Below are 17,622 nucleotides of genomic sequence, written 5' to 3'. Positions count from 1 at the left end.
TGGCCACAACCCTGAGCAACCCGATCTAACCAGACATCCCCCTGCCCTGTTTAACCTTTGTGACTCTGTGGCTCTGTGTGTTTATCAATAAATTCTGCTACTAATGTGCATATATATAAAAAATAAAGCCTTTCTTGATCTCTGGTGTTGATCCATCCTTAATATGTTAGCATAACTCTATACTTCTCAGACACTGTTTTTGTTCTACAAAGAGAACGAATAGGTCTTTTCCAGGGTTTAATTTTTGGTTTTACATCATGACAGCCATTCAAATATACAGCTATCGTGGAGAGGAGGCACAGGGATTTTTCATTCTGAGAGTAAAGGTTTTTCACTCTGGCAAGCGCTACAATCCAGAGGCATGGGGATGCTTGTGACATTTACCCCACTTAACTGTAGACTCTCTATCTTGGTTGTCAGTACCAAGGGTCAACAAAAAGCTTAGCAAGGGCTGCTGAACCTACCCAGGATCTGTTCAGTGCTGAGCCAAAATATGCTTTTTAGTGCTATGGCTGGGCTACTAGAAATATTTGAGCTTGTTACTCCAGAGTTTAGTTGTGTTTTTCCACAAGAACTGCAAGCACTGCAGACATACTATGCATGTCTATGTAATGCAGACATAGATACAAACTCCACAATGAAGGGTGGAGGAAAGATTTTGAGTAGACATACTAAGATGGCACCTATTGTGCATGTTTATGTTAGGATTTTATGCTGTTTAGTATCAGCTGAGAAAAACATGCTCTGTACATTATATCATAGCAGTGACTGCTTCAGGTAATACTATCACATATCTAGTTGTATGTGATTAACAATGTCTTTCATTACGTAAACGCATTGGATTCTTTTTTGCATTTAGGTAATCAGAAAATTTGAGTCTTTTTATAAATATGAGTTTGAACAGATTAAGAAGCATTGCAAAGTATGTAAGCTAATTTCAGCCTGCTGAAGTCAAGAGAGTACTTACATACCTGAGATGATAAACAATTTTTAAAAATGTGCTAACTAGCAGCTGTGAATAATTATTTTCTAAACACATTGGAGACTTCCTAGTCTTGATATACTATTCTGCATGGTATTTCTACATTATCTATTTGTTTTAGGCAAGAACTTTCTCCATCAGGATATCTTTAGCAAATTATTGTTTTGTTTATTACTTCTGTGTCTGCTGCTATGTAACCAGCAACACATGGACCAACCAGTACTTACTATCAATCAAATTCCACAGAACTATACATTGTAGTTACCTCAAAACTTGCATTTTAATTATTGTATACATAAGCATTCTCCTACTTTATTAACACTCATTTTCTATATGGTCCAGAGAAAAGATCCAGAAAAGTTGAAAACATTATATCATGTGGTAACTTTACACCGTGTTACAGTAATTTCTAGTGAGATGAGTAGGGCCAACATATTACAGTACTTCAGGGGAAGAAGCTGCATTTTGTACACAACCCAGTCACGTTGTCTGAAGATAAAAATTAATGGAAGTGATTGGTCCATGTTTACAGTAAGAGCTACAATGACTACAAATAATACTTTTGACCAGGTAGCCCATTGGTCATGGAGATATGGAAGACAGATATAAAAATCACAATTCTTCAACCACTTTAAAGGTCTGATTGATTGCTGCAATTCTTTCATTTTATGTTTTGACCTTAGCCACTGCAGCATGTCTTTTTGCTTGATTATACCTGGAAATGACCATTTCTGGGAGAAGTGAAGCTTTGGCAAAAAGCAGACACAGACATCCATGTCTGGAATCCCAAATGGAAGGAAGAACTAAAGGGAAAAAAACAAGAAAAAAGAAAAAAAAAGCCCCTCTCCCCAAAAAAACACCAAAAATCAACCACAAAAAATCTAAGGGAGAAAAATCTGAAATTACAAGCTAGGAAGAGAAAAATTGTCTTATGCCTATCATTTTTAAGAAAGACAAGCAGCAATGTGTAATGCGGTCTCCTGGCACCAAAAAATCGAGATGATAAACAGTGGAGATATTTTATTTTACACAACTGCCACACACACAGTAAGCTTTTATAGTCACTCCTTTCTGGTTATCAAAGTTTTTGCACTCTACTGATCACTATAAAAGATAAAATACAGAAAGTATTAGCAAGAATTTTTTTTAACAGCTGGTTATACTTTACACAAGTGACATATTTTGTATCTATCCAAATTGATAAGAAGGCACTACTTAAAATATTCCAATAACCTCAAATCATGATTCCATAGGAAACAGAATAATTTTCAAGTCTTTGCCAAAAAACTGTCCAAAGTGTGAACAATTAAAAAAAACGAAACAAACAAACACACATTTCAACCAGTTATAAAACATAACCAAAAATAGAGTGATAGAATAGAAATGGTGTTATCAATGGTAAATTCAATACATGTTTCATGAGACTGGCCCCTTAATTAGCAGTCAAACTCAATGAGTAAAGATATGCTGTCACATCAGAAAGCCCGTGAAAGCCTGATGTCACCATAGTAATGTGATGGTATATATAGGACCAGTTAAAGCCTAACAACCAGTGATGTTGCTCCTAGAAACCAGTTGATAAAAAAATAAAAATTGACTGCACATGTATTAAACACCAGTGCAGGACTACTAATTCTCTGATGCAGCTGGAGCCCAGTTTGTAGCTACACTGATGTAAACCTAAAGTAATGCAGCTGAAGCCAGTTGCATCAAGCCAAAGCAGTGGGGGATCAGCTCTTAAGAATGTGACCCTCCAACTACCAAAACTTCATAAATGTGCTTCTTTTTCTGCTGCAAGGATACTGTGACTAATGTCACAAGATTAAAGGCCTTTAGGTCTGCTTTGATTTACACTGGAGTCTGCGGTGATCACCAGAATCAGCCATGGAATTACAAAGATGAGAGGCTGGCATTATGTAGTTGTCTTTCTCCTGTCTCAGGCTGGGGGTTATTAGACATACTTCACTCTAAGATGTAATCCCGAGATGTTCTGACTCTGGCCTTTGTAATTTTTCTCCTCATATGGAACAGAGAATCCAAAAACTTTTTTTTTTTTTTTTGCCATGGCTTTATTGGGCGTAAAGCAATTTTCTGCTTAGATATAATTCTCAGTATAACTTTTCTGTGTTTAAACTTCTAACACCAATTCTAAGAGGCAAGGTAGGATTTCAAAACAATGTATATAAAAGTAGAGAATCTCACTGAAAATCAAATCCATAAGATGGAAGTACAGTGTAGTTTAGGCACTAGTTATTAACTTGCTGGGACAGCAGCACTGCACCAAATCCCCCAGTTCCCTTGGAGATCTTGCACTGGTCTAAGCAGCAAGTTAGGTGCAGCTCCCCCACCACTGGTTCTCCCACAGTAGAAAACAGAGCTCATACAAAGCAGAAGTGTGATAGGACTTACTAAGTTTTACAGTTATTTAAGAAGTGAAGGATGCATTTATTACTAGCTTGCTGATGAGCACGCAGTGACCTCAACACAGGACAGAAGCCTGTGCTTCACAGATCCTGCCTTAGCACCGATAAGTCGTCTCTGTCTCTGCCTTGAAAAAGACCTTTCACTCCTCACTGCTCCTTCTAGGCCATGAAGATAACAATGCAGATATCTAAGTGTATGATGGGTTTGATTAGTTAGTGTGCCAAGAGGGAAAAAAGAAAAAATGCGATAGTGTCAGCTGCTTTTTTGGTGATGCTGACTGAAGAATAGGAGCCATGGCAGCCTCACACATCAATGCTGCAGAAATGGCACCAAATCTATGTATTAAAAAAAAAAGCCCAAAACTTTGCTGCAGAACTCCAGAGCACTAAAACAGGATGTGAAATGTGGGAAACCAATAGCTTTATTTTTATGCAAATGACATCAGTATGAATAGACACTTGCTGTGTTTTACAGACTAAGCATATTTCAATCAACCAGGACCAAAAAATATGAGATTTTGTGTCGGAGAAAATTTAGGTCATGGCCACAGAACCAGTCATGCTGTAGAGCAAAGGTTTTTGCCTTCTTTCCTGCAGTTCTTGGGGGTCTGCAGGCTGCTTCTCAGTGGTCATTGACCTGGGCAAGTTTGTTGATCTTTGCACCAAACGGAGTATAAATTCCTACCGGATAGTCTACAGATCAGAACAGAGGTTGCAATTCCTAAGCTACACTTCTTGAAAGTGTCTCATGAGACCACATATTATATCTGTATCTCTAGTATCTCTCTGTAGAGCTACAGACCTGCAAATTCCCTGTGTACCCATCCCATTAGGCTCACAGGGTGACACATCAGGTGCCTCCAGCCCTTCTTCTGGGGGCATATGTGGTAAAAGCTGACTGAGCTATGCTTCACAGACCACTTTGTCAAAATTAAGCATTACATGTTTGTTCAGAGAGTATTGCAGGCTGAACAAAAAGTAAAAATAAAACAAGTTTATATTCCTATTTCCTCTTATTTACACAAAATTATCTTCCTGGAAAATTTAAAGTCCATGCAATTCTATAAACCCCATCTGTTGTGAGCAAGAAGATATTTGCCCTGCTGCCAACTGCATCAGTTGATTGATGGGTTCTTTTTCTCTCCCACTGATCACAGCTGTACTGCTTCATCCCAGCTTCACCTACTTTTGAAAAAGAGCTTAGATCCTGCCAGAGGCATGGCAATGGCAGATGCATTTCACTGCAGGTCCAACAACATGTACAGATCCAGCAGTAACCCCTCCATGGCTCTTGCAGAGTGCACAGACCTGTGGGTTTCTGTGGAGGTATCACTCCTGACAGCTGAGCTACTTTAAAGGTAGTTCATGTCTGCACAAGCTGCACCCAAACCTCTGACTGCAGTGGAGAAGCAACATCGGGACTGTTCTCACAGACATGCACCCCAGACGTTGCTGAGAACAGAATCCCATCTCAGCTCCATGCTGTTAGGCCGGCACTTTCATTTAAGGGTCATGACTGAGATATAAAAGTCTTGAAATCCTCATTGGAGTAATACAGCTTTATTCCCTGGTGTCTACCAGTAGAGAGTTTTATCTGTGTCCGTATTTGGCTTTATCTCTCCCCAGTAGCCCTTTGACTTAAACTCCTTGAGGTTAGATTGAACAAACTAACATAAATGTGGTATTTATTAAAAAATCACACATATTCCTTCTTTCTCCACAGTATGTAAGAGCATATTTCTTAAATTATATCAAGAAATATTCATTCTAAAGAGTTTTTAAAGATTGCACAGGATTTTCTACAGAAACTGATATAATAAACAAAAGCCTATACCAGAGTGCTGCAGAGCTGCCTAAGCACAGCTGCATTAGCACACAGATCCTCCTTTTCTGGTCTCATTAATATTTCTGGTCATTCCACAGTGAATATATGTGCTTGTAAGGCACAGCGATGTGCCAGAGGCTACTTTGTGGACTGGAATAGTGGTCTTTCCATTCAAAGTCTGGTCTGGTTTCTCCAGGCAAAGGAAGAATAAACTATCATGAAACTGAATTGTCAGCATGTCTTCAGAAAAATTCTGTTAGACTTTGAGAGTGTGAAGGAAAACCTCTCTGCCACAGTGGGGGAACTGGTGTGAATTTCCTATCTTCACTATAGTCAATTTAGCAATATCCACAAATAGGCTGACTTAAAGTGACTGCCCAGCAGCACTAAATTCCCCTTAATAGACTGACTTATCCCAGTGGTTTACAAAAATATCTCCTTGGAATGCTTCCAAACATACCAGAGATGCTGGCCGGCTAAGTCTCCAAAATAGTCCTCAGTTAGCAACTTCCAAACTCCACACAAGGATCAAATGGCCTCACTTGAACACTGTGCTACATTCCCTCAACCAGAGTCATCACCTCCCTCTTTAGGTGAGATAATGAGGAAAGTCTTTTTCTTTTAAAAGAAAATAAAATGTTTAGAGTCTTCAAACAAACATCCCCTGACACAGGAGAGAAATCCTAGGCCAGAGGGAGAAATGCCGTTACTGCGGCTTCACAACTATTGACAACGTGTTGCTTTAGGAAGCACTGCTGCAACAACAGGAACATTTCTTGTATGGGACACTGTTACCTTTGGGAAATGATCTAAAAGCTTGAGTTTGCTTTCATTTAGGTGGCCTGGCACTGATAGATACATAGCTAAAGCCAATACATCACGGCTTCTGGAGAGCACAGTTGTGTTCCCATCCCCTCCTGCCCACTCCATCCCAAAGGTTACCACCCCTGCAGCGAGCTGTGCTTGTGTTTTGGCAGTGACAGATCACAGCCCAGCTTATTTCTGTGAACTCATCAGGGAGCTGTGTTTGGGCCTCTGGTTGCCCCCCTGTGAACTGCGATAGCCAGCGTGTAGAGCCACGCCTCCTTCCACTGCCTCTGCTACAAATAGCTGCAACCTTTACCGATGGACAGGACAAGCAGTAAAGGGAAATAAATAGCTCTAAGTGCCACAGCTAGAGTCCGAGCATCAGCTCGGATGAGTCAGCACAGCCCCAGCTGTACCAGCTACGGGGCTGGCTTTGTTTCTCCATTTACAGGCTGCAAGCCAAAGCACAGAGGAAAACTTCCCAACAGCTTGTCATTATTATAGTAGGAGTAAAATAGATAAATCTAAAGCTTTGTCAGAAAACAGGCAGCATGCACCTTCCCCTCCCCATTCCATGAAATGTTTGAGAAGCCTGACAGCACTAGTACCTCTTCTGTGTTCAGGAGCATGGTCTTTTCCCTCCTGGCAGTACCTCAAATGTTGTTACCACTGTAGTATTTCAATGTTGCTAAACAATGCCTTCAAACATCCACTTGGACTCTAAGTAGTTCTACTAAATTTTATGCAGTCTTTTAAATCTTTCTTTCCCTGATCAATAATGCAGATAGGTTTTTGTTTACATTGACTTCTAGGAATGGGTTTTCATTGTACAAATACGTTCAAAGACATTTACGGGTAAAGAGGGTGGTGGCTACTTATTGATTCTTAGAACCAATGTTTCAGTCATTCAACTGGAAACAAAACCAATGCAGTGTGACCTGCACATGAAATAAACAGACTGAGTGAATGCTGGAAATGCAGGGTTTGAAATACATGCAAGACTCAAATTCTTTTGCATAAGCTGTTGTGAGAACAATGCAAAAACCTATTTTAATAGAAATTAGTTTTGGCACAAAAAGACAAAGACAGGCCAAAATCCTTACATATCTTATTCACAAAAAAGATTAGAGTCAGTGACTTGTTAGTATTCTGTAGCTTAATCACTGCTTAATGTTAAGAAAGAGCATCTTATTGAATACCTGGGAAAACATGGAGGATTTTTTTTCTCCTGAAGTTTTCTAGCACTTTCAGTCTTATCTTACAGTATGGGAAACTTCCTCACATGTCTTCAGAGCATGGAAGATAGGGTAAGAAGAGTCTTGTGGAGCTTGAAAAGTTAATTTACTACATACATATCATAAAAACACATTCTCACCTCATTTTTAAGACACCTTCTTCCACAGACTCTTATTAATGATAAAAAGGCTATACAAGAAAAACATGTTCTGGTGTCTCTTAGCTGGTTATAAGAGATCACATACACTACATATTTCAATGCATTCTGAAGAAAAGTTCTTCGGCAACCTTCACCTTTTCCCAGTGAGGAGATTCACTAAACTACTTTCAAAAATTTAAGTTGCTTTGGTATTTAATTAAAATAAAATTCATTGTATGCATATTTGTATGTTACAACTCCTACAATACTTGCAAAAATGTAAATCAGAAACAAAATAAAGAGACATTCCAGGATTTTTCTTTATCAGAGTGCTAAGTAAGACTCCATAATTCTCAGTCTCTAAGCAAGTGCACAGTCAAACTGGCCTTACTCCAGTCCATCAAGTCCATTAGTCCAGGCTGAGGTTGGATACTCTGGTAGGGGTTGAGCAGTATTCAGAAGCAGCGAACAATGAGGATTCCCAAGAAAATAAATAATAAAATCACAAAGGCAAATATTTTCTATTCCAGGGTCACACTAGAATTTGGTGTCATGCTCCCAGAGGGCACCAAAGTGCCCGTGAATCTCTCTCCATCCAGCATCCAGAGAAGCTGAAATGAATAATCCCAGTTGCCTTCTTTTCATCATCAGTTTGCTGAGGTCAGAGTAGAAGCCATTTAGATGCATTCTGCTATCTGTTGGACAAGAGGGAAGCAACATTAACTGTGAATAGCTCTTTTGCTTGTTTACTGCAACACAACTTTCTCCTAACGGAGAAAATGAGATAGAAAAGAACTTGACAGCAGGTCTGCTTGCCTCTGTGTCATATATGAGAGACCTGTTAGAAATCCAGTACTGTTCTGCTGGCAGCTCAAAATCCAGACACCGATATTAAATGTCACTAGACCCTGAGCTGGCAGTAACCTCTACCTACATACCATATCACTGGGACTGGAGAAGGACATTTCTTTCCTGCAAGGGGGAAGATGAGGGGTTTAATCACACTGCTCCAGTGGGTAGCCCACAGAAATGGCAAATTGCTTGCCTTGCTGCAGAACAGATGAACTGCAGTTGATGCTACCCTAAGTTGGGGGGGAGGGGTTTGAAAAAACAAATGTAATTATGGTTTTATATACAATGACCAAAAATATTTTGAGGTGGAATGGACCAGGATCCACTGCAGGCCAATCAAATGCACATGTCCCCATGATGGAAAGCAGAAACCATTCAAAGCCTACAACACTGCAGAATTTATAAATGAAAGGCATAAATAGTATGTGCTTGAAATGAGAGAAGATTTAGGAAGGCAGCCTGAAGTCCAGCAGTAATTTACCTCAAAGGCAAATGTTTCCTCTTCTTACCTAAAATCAGAATCAGGCTTATAAACACAGTTAGCAAGAAAATGTTTTTTTTTAATGTCACTAGCTCTGACACATCAAGAGAATTGCCAGGATTTGGGACTGAACTTGGCTGTTTCTACATAGCAGAGCATATGCTGTGCCACTGCCTGCCTGGCATGTCTGCTCCCTTGAATGTCTGTCTGGGTGTCTGCCTACCATCACTTCCTCCTCCCTTGTGCACTGGACTCTCCTTCCAGTGGGAGGGAATCACCGCTCGATGACACAGCATAGGCCTGGTCACTGGCACCATTGAAATTACCTGTAAAGTGTCCTCAGAAAAAGAAAAGCTTCAAAACTGGTTGAACGACAGCATTGTCTTAGCTGAACATGTAATGGTTTTGGTAAGAGGAAGGAAAAAAAATAGAACACAATGCAGTATATAGCGTGCACAGTGAAACATTCACATAATTATAACCACTTCATTGCTGGACTAGGGTCAGTAATGATCTATAAGCATGCCTCAGTAGCACCAGTTAATGGGTATAAGTAGATTAAGAAAGTGTCATACTGGAATAGTGCCAGGATTATTCTAAAAACTGCACCTTGAACAACATAGAGAAAGTATTAAAGCAACAAAAATATTGGAACTGCAGGAACTGCATGGCTATTATTAATTGATTTAATTTATGATGGAAAGGATAGAAAGATAAAATTTTAACTCCCAGTATTTTGAAAGAGTGTCTCAGCTACTAGCTGATAAAAAAGTGCAGAGAACTGTCTAATAGAGCCAAAACTTTAGGAACTAGTTTAATAAAGCTGTCAGACTTTTTTTTTGGGGGGTGAAACCTGGTGAAGGAAATAATTAATTCTGGCTATAAATAATCTTGTTATAAAAAAGAAACTTTAAAAATTAACTGAGACAGAGTGTATCACTGTGGCAGTGATGCTACAATGAAGGCCAAAGGTAGTGATGCTCCCTTCTGAAAGACCTCTGGTAGTCTGACTTCAGAAAGCTCTTCAGCACATATATTATGTCATGGTTTTTAATGTTATTTAAGCATATGCCCTCAGCTATACACATATTATACACACTTAACACAGTCTTTCCTAAAACTGCAGTCACACAATACACTAACTATGCTTGCGCTCACAGATCAGAGTGTTTTAGGAAAGGTTTTCCTGACGTTTTCCTAGGCATTATCTGAATACAGTTAGCAACCGTGGGAGAAAATGCAGAAGATGGAAAATCTGTGACTGTCAGGAAAGATCAACTTTTGATATGCTGGTTTTAAATGTCAAACTTAGAATAGACAAAGGATTCTATGCATAGTATCTTTCCAGTTTTGAAGAAACTTGATTTTAAAAAGGTATGTGTGATTAGTGACTCAGTAATAGGCAAATGCAGTTCATTATTTTCCTTTTGGGATCAGAAGAGGCACCTAAGTGGGATAATAAAGACAATAGTTAGATATTAATTTTCATACCAGTGAGAACTATTGTCTGATTTTAGGAACATGTGAGATGTCTGATTATTTTACAATTAGCAGCTTTTCACACTCAGAATCCTAATTTTTATGGTCTAGATTATACGCAGTAAAATACTAAGATGACACTGCAAAACTGAAAGGAATGTATTTCCGAGGCTTTAGGCTTCAAGACAGCCTTCTGAGTGTACTCATTACGCTGAATGATTACAAGCTTTTTGGGGCAGGCAGCTTGTTTGTGCAGAAAGGCACAATACCTAGCATAACCACACCCTATTCTGTCTTTGGGCTACTTCTTTTGCAAGCTAAAACTTAAACGAGATCATTAAACATTTCCTTTGTGACATAATGATGTTTAACTATCCCCACTAATACAAGCACACGGGTGCTTGAAAGAAGAGAGTAACTAGGTAAAGGCATTAATTGGGTGGCTCCATAGAGATGAGTAATTAGGCTTGGAAGCGCCTTGGCCACAGCAATGCGGGCTTCCACACTCCTGGCCTCTGGTCATTCACCTGGAGCATCTGGTGCAAGGGAGTCCTGAGCCTCATACCTTCCTCCCTGTCCATCACTTTCTGTTTTGTCAGCAGAGCTCTGCTGGTGCTAGGCACCAGAGACTCTTTCCAACTGGAAGCATTCCCTATCTAGGAAACTACACAGACTGTACTTGGCAACATACCCTTAAGCTGTATTTTCTTGCATGAGAACCTCTGCACTCCTTGCAAGAGTTCCTCCAGCCTGCCCAAACTTCCATCCCACCACAGTGGTACTGATCAAAGGCTAACAGCGAGCACAGAAGCCTGGAAGAGGGTGCTGAGGAGCTGAAAAAAAGAGGAAAAAAAGGCCCTGACCCATGTCATGAAGGAGATTTCTGCTCAAGGATCCACCTCTAATGCAGATCCCAAGAGGCAAGAGATGAAAGCACAAGTGTGATGCACACTATAGGTATCCCCATTTCAGCGCAAAGGTATCCATGCAGCCAAAATAAATAAATGGAAAATACAGACCATAACATGGGAAGTGGTCGAAACTAGATTATAGTGGTGATAACACAACCTGAATGCATTTCTTTTCAGCTTGTTCTAATCACTACAAGCTGAGCCAGGTTATAGCATGGGTGGAAAAGCCTCAAGGTTGTTTAAAAATTTGTTGATGTAACCAAGATCCCTCTAGAAGCAGACCTGCTTCCCTCCCTGTCCGCCCCCCCATCTCAGATAAATCGTAACTGATAGAACAAACAGATTATCCTTCATTTAAATGACTAGCCCTGATTTTTTTTTAATGCAGAAATGCCCCCTTCAATTACTTTCTGTAACGGGTTCCTTGCAGATGTGTCTAATCCTTTGTTTAAAGAGTACACAGTTGCACATCATTCTATCCACATCAGGCTGTTATTATTTCTCCTTGCCAGTGTGCATGCATCCATTAGGGAGTTCAATTATAGCACTCCCTGAGGTGGTGCTTACAGTCTGAGATACTAAATTTATAAAGAAATAAAGAAACAGAGCAAAACCTGCATATCATTAGTGGCATTAAATTGACAGGTTAATCCCTGGCACATCCTAAGCCTTAATAGCCTTCATATAGTTTCAGGTGCCCACCTGCAGCCCAGTAGCTGAACTATGAGCACAGGGCCTAGTCAAATGTCACCAAAAGCTAACTTTTCTGGTTAAGCCAATAAGATTTTTAAGTTAAATTGTCATTGGATTAATTAGTTGATAGAGCTATCTACACACTCATATGAAAGATACAAATTTTCAGGTTTCTGAAAAGTTAAACTTGTTCAAAGCACCTTCGATTGATCTTCCTGTGCTTTCAGCATTTCATTTGTTTCAAAGTTAACTTTAATTGAAAATTGCTGTATGTTAGAAGGATTTCCTTTGGGCTCACAGTTTAAAGCTTCTTCCTTTGAGAACAATAGGACTAATGGAGAGAATGGCTTTAAGATCTGCATCTCTAAGAACAATAGACTTACCATTAAATTTGGCTTTGTTCTGTTGTTTGAACTGTGCCCTCTTTATTACCATGTACAATATAAACTGCATTTTGTATCAACACCCATACGTTTATATTGTTACCATGAAAGATTTGTATGTTGGTGAGTAGTCACAGCCAAAGAGACTGTAGGAAATCGCACTGCAGCTTGCCGAGGAGAATCTTACTTCTACCCATTTTGCCAATTTCTGTGTCCTACCTGTTCACAAACTTGCACATCATCCCACCCATGAAGCTGCAATATAGCTTGAGCAATGCAGCAATATAGCTGCAATATAGTCTAAGACACGGAGAAGCTCTGGAGCTGACATTCAGTTACCATAAATTATTCCAATATAGTCGGAGGTACACACAGATTAGTGTTGCTGGCCCTTCATCTTTCAAAATACTGAGGAAATGGTAACTCAAGACACTATTGAAGACATCTAGACTGAACTGTGACATACACAATCTATGTATGCACGGATTTAAAGCAAATATTTTATTTAAAAACATTAAAATTTGAACACCATATAGTGGCAGTGTCTGTTTCTTGCTATTTCTTGATAGATCATTCACTGCACAATGTTATGTGTAGCTCACATAAAACAAATAGAAAAGCCTCTGAAACAACCAAGTTGAAAGGAGGAATCTGACTAGCAGAAAACTATTTGAGTCACAGGGGCTTGCAGCCTTGCTAACTAGACACAAGGCCAAATTTCCTGCTACCGCAGCTAGCTATACAGTTCTGCTGACATCTTGCCCACTTTCACTTTTGGCCCTGTGAAATTTGATTTATAAGAATTATAATTAATTTCTTAATTAATTAAGCAATAAACACATCAAGACATTAAACATCAAGATGTTTAAACACATTAAACAGGATATTTTCCTCTCTCTTATAAGTCAAAATCCAGGGACTTTCTTCTGCCCTTCTTGCTCACCTGATATTTACTGGTCTAATCTGTAAGGTCCTGTGCCTTCACTGGGCGCTTCACAACATATGCCTGATATGCAGGTATCCTATATTAGTGGAGCAATTGGTTTTCCATTATGAAATATCTCATGGAATGTAGCAAGCACACAGCTGTGCCAAGACCATGTGCATGATTTTCCTATACCACCCATACTAGTTTCACTGATTACTCACTTCCTTAGCTACAAAAACACATGGCAAGTTTCTTCAGGCTCAAACATCTGTACACAAACTATTTGAGCAAAGATAATTTCCATACACTCACAGCTCGGTTGCTGTGATTGACATTTAAACCTACCTTAAATAAACAAAACTTGATTACAAAATTACCAGGCTAACTAATTAAATTACAGGTGCCCTTCTCTTGTACCCAAATGTATCTTACGTTCCTTCATACTGTATCCTGTATTGTTGTTTGCTGCACAGTCTAAATGGATATATGAACAACGCCCTTTTCACCTATGCTTCATCCTTTTCTTACAAATTTGGTATCAAGCTGACATTGCCCCTCCTCTGCAGGCACATATCCTCATCATCTCTCAATAGCTTTTAAGGACAGATCTTTGTCTGCAAAAAGAGCCCCTTGGTGCACCATTCTGCTGTTGACGTTGTTAAAGCAAGTTGATGGAGTTAATTCTACCAATAAAACAATGCTAGAAAGGGATCTGTTGTTTTTTCTGTAGACCTCCTCCAATACCACGCACCTCACTTGTACTTAACCCACCATGGAATGTTTAAAATGCAAGCTTACCTTTAACATGTTAATGTGTACACATAGTATTTTGAATTCCTCTACATAAGCTGTGTCAGGATGATTTATATATAAAAAAGGTCAAAGTTATTCTAAAAGCTTGAATTACTCACTGCATTTGCTAAGTTGCTAGCTTTCTGAGATACTACTTGTGAAGATCTGAAGATTTTCACAAATCTGGGAAACATCAATATATTTCACTATCCAGGAATCTGTGCAGTGGTTTCAAATATGCACCCAACAGAATATTTTCCTTCCTCTGTATACATTCTTCTTTTACTAAGAGGGTGTACAGATAGACAGGCACCAGTATTGCAACCCTTCTCCACAGTGAATATCTTAAATATATAGTAGTAATAAGATAGCCAAAAATGTTGAAGCTTTTAAAGCCAATAACATGGCTAATATCCTTATAGGCTGGATCCTACATGAATCAGCAAGTTGAAAATTTGTTGTCTTAACAGTCATAAATCCTTACCAAAAAACATTTGCAGCTCAAAAAGGCAAGAAATGGATTTTATACTACCCTTTCTGGCATCAGTAAAACATGAACTGTAGTATACCTTCCAGAAAGTAAACAGGGAATAAACAACAATATAATCAGTATACATTCATTTAATTACTGTTACTTTTAAGTATAATATCAGTATTCCTGAACTGCTATGTAGGATATAATAAACAGTATTATCCAGGCATATGCAAAATAAAGGTTATAACATTATTAAATAAATGAAGAAAATAATTAGACAATCAATTTCTGTGAAACAAATACCTTCATCTTGTTGAAAGGGAACAACCCATTTCCCACTGCAGCAGTTAGAGGTAATTACAAGTATCTTTAGTTTCCATTCTTCTGCACCTTTCTTGTATTTCTAAGCATAAAGGATCAGGGACTGCCAAAGAACTGGTGAATATCCAAGTTCAAAAACTGCCTTTTGAAGGCTTAAAATTTTACACAAGAAACCACAAACTCGAATGAGAATCCTACTTGGGTCTTAGAAGTAATTAGCTGACAATACTGTTGTTTTTTTGAAGTGAGGCTATAATTTCAGTTCTGCCTCAGTAACTCTTCAATGGATTCGGCTTGGCTGAGTACAGCAGTCGCCTCACAGCCTGTCTGAAAACATTTTCAGCAGAACACTAATATTCGAAAGGTGTACCAAAAAAACCCAAGCAAAAAAGCCACAGGGTATTCCCATACCTTTGCAAAATCAGACCTAGATTCTGCTAGTGTTTCTCTCTTCTCCTCTGTCGATTGTTGTCAGTAATCTGTCTTTTTAATGTCAGTTAACACTCCTTTTATCAGTCAATATGAATACTGATTACAATTTGTGATCTTCAGCCAAATACCTTAATCCCTTACACTTTTTTAAATGTGGTGGATTACATGAACACCAGTAATACAGTTTCTTTAGAAAATAAACTGACCTTGCAATGGGAGAGGACATAGTCAGTAACATTTACCGCATAACATCTCGACTTATATCTAGGGATTTTTGCCCTGGGAGTTGTACTTGTCTCCACGTACTAAAGCTGTCCTTGATAGAGTTGCTTTTTGTTCTGAGGGAAAATATCTAACTAAAGCAAGAAGGTTCCTGTTTTCCTTTCCCATGAGAAAAATGAAGTTAGTTTTAGAATGTCAGTCAGATAGGCTGATTAAAAAACATAAGTTGTTTTTTGGGTTTTGTTGTTTGGTTTTGTTTTTTTTTTTTTCTGAGAGTTCCTACTTAAAATCAAGCAGACCCATACACATACACACACAGAGACCCCAAACCATTTTAGGGTGACAGAATGTCATTTGCTTTGATCTCTTACAGGGAACTTCAGTTTTCAGATATCCCATATTTTCATAGACCAAAAAAAGAATATGGGATATTATTCTCCTCTCATATTTCCTTCAGGCTTCTGGTATGGACAATAGATTTGAAGCTCACAAGAATTATCTTCCGTTCTCTGCCCCTTGAGGATTTTCCTGTGGAAGCATCCTTTATTATAAAACATTAACCCTGCCAACTGCATTGTGGTTGGCAGGGTCAATGTTGTGGAGCGTGGGACCATGGTTTTGTGCATGTAATAGGACAAAATACGCTTGATGCAAAGCTGCCACCCAGATTACCACAATGCAGAGATGGTTGTTTCGTGGACTCCCATGCAGACAACCAGAGACATCCACGCACCCTGGGGGTGGTCTGTCTTAAACCCATTCACAGTCTGGCTTTTGATTCTTTATGCAACTACAAACAAACCTCCTTTTGCTGTCCCATGAAAACCTCCATGCAGGGCTCCCTCAGCACCTTGTCCTTTGCAGGATAAGCAGGTGACAAGGGCTATCCAGGGACCTAGGCTTGGCACACAAATATTTTATGTGAGTGTGACTATTTCAGTTCCCAGCACGTTGCTTTGCAGAGTAGTTACACGAGTATACACCCACTAAGGTGTAGAACCATGTATACCACCATCAATATCACACCACTGAGGTGTATAAACCACGATGCATATGCCATATGAATGTGTTACCCTCACATCAGGGTATACCTCTGTCTCTGCAGGAAAACATTTCAGGAAGGGATTTTCAGCTCCTTGTTCTCTTTTGCACACATGGACATAGGTCAGTCTGACACTGTGTTCTGGACCCTCTGAATCCCTCAGGACCTGTTCTTCTAGATGAGCTTCAAAAAGGGTGTCCTAGGGCCCCTTCCTATGCTTCCCTTAGTCCCTTCAGCATCTGTCATTCTATGACTTTAAAGAGCCAGCTCGTAATTTCCCTCTTTAATTCTTTGGGGATTTTCCACTTTCTGAAGCTGAACTCCACACAGCTAGATTTGATCCACCCCATTGCTACAGCAAGCAACTTCTGGAAGGATAACTGACAAAGTTTAGTAACCCTTTCTCATTTGGAAGATTAATTATAAGACTTGACAAAAGAGGCTGGACTACATTCCCAGAAGATTTCTGATATAGGGATTCCAAAACATCAGACAGAAACTTTGTATTTTGCATTTAAGTTCTCTAAAATCACACAAAGCCTTACAGACTCAGTAGCCCATTACTGCAGCACTATGGGTCTGTGATCCAGGCAAGCTGGTGTGCCTTCTGGGGTGTATCTTTTTGTCATGAAGAAACTCCTCATCTCATACTTCTCTTTAAACAATTCTCATTGTGATACAAGTTGTCATCCACTCAGCTCCAAGACACTGAACAAGCCTGCAGGAAAAGAAGGAATGATTAATTTCTTAGAGGAAAACAGATCATAAGAGAGTGAACCTATAATCCAGCAACGAGGGAACTCCCACAGAAGGGGAGGTTTGCTCCTATCACTCTATATTCATTTTATACTAAGTAGCCATTGGATAAAAAAAAAAACCTAAATATCAGAAATAATCCTCAAAGCCACCTGGTTAACATATAAAAGCTGGACACTGCTGCCTCACTGTGAGAACTAGACCCCAGAGGAGTCATACACAGTGCTTTTTCTAGGATCCAGTCCCAATAAGGTTAAAGTAGGAGCCAGGAGTTAAGTGGAAAAGTCCTGGGGTATCTGACCAAGATGGTTAGAGAGGGAAGACAGGAGGACAGCCTAGTGAATTCAAGCAGTTATTAGCCAGGGAGTGTTTTGTTTCAGAGTTAGGTTCCTATAGCCCCCTTAATATTGCTTTAGGCAGCTAAAGCTTTTGGGTGTGACTTT

At 39.3% G+C, this 17,622-nt stretch overlaps 1 protein-coding gene across 1 annotated transcript in view; it reads right to left on the bottom strand.

The window, feature by feature from the left end:
• Nucleotides 1-1,252: 1,252 nt before the first annotated feature.
• The window catches only part of CTXN3 (cortexin 3), a 45,309-nt gene continuing 28,939 nt past the window's right edge, over nucleotides 1,253-17,622 (bottom strand). The window contains 3 exon segments of the mRNA XM_075078171.1: nucleotides 1,253-7,843; nucleotides 7,846-8,042; nucleotides 8,044-8,107. Coding sequence (XP_074934272.1) covers nucleotides 7,773-7,843; nucleotides 7,846-8,042; nucleotides 8,044-8,099 — 324 coding nt within the window. The 5' untranslated portion in view covers nucleotides 8,100-8,107 and the 3' untranslated portion in view covers nucleotides 1,253-7,772.

The sequence above is a fragment of the Phalacrocorax aristotelis genome, chromosome Z, assembly GCF_949628215.1.
Source record: "Phalacrocorax aristotelis chromosome Z, bGulAri2.1, whole genome shotgun sequence".
Taxonomy (NCBI): Eukaryota; Metazoa; Chordata; class Aves; order Suliformes; family Phalacrocoracidae; genus Phalacrocorax; species Phalacrocorax aristotelis.
Note: the sequence above shows the minus strand (reverse complement) of the source record. Positions and strands in the feature narration are given on the sequence as shown.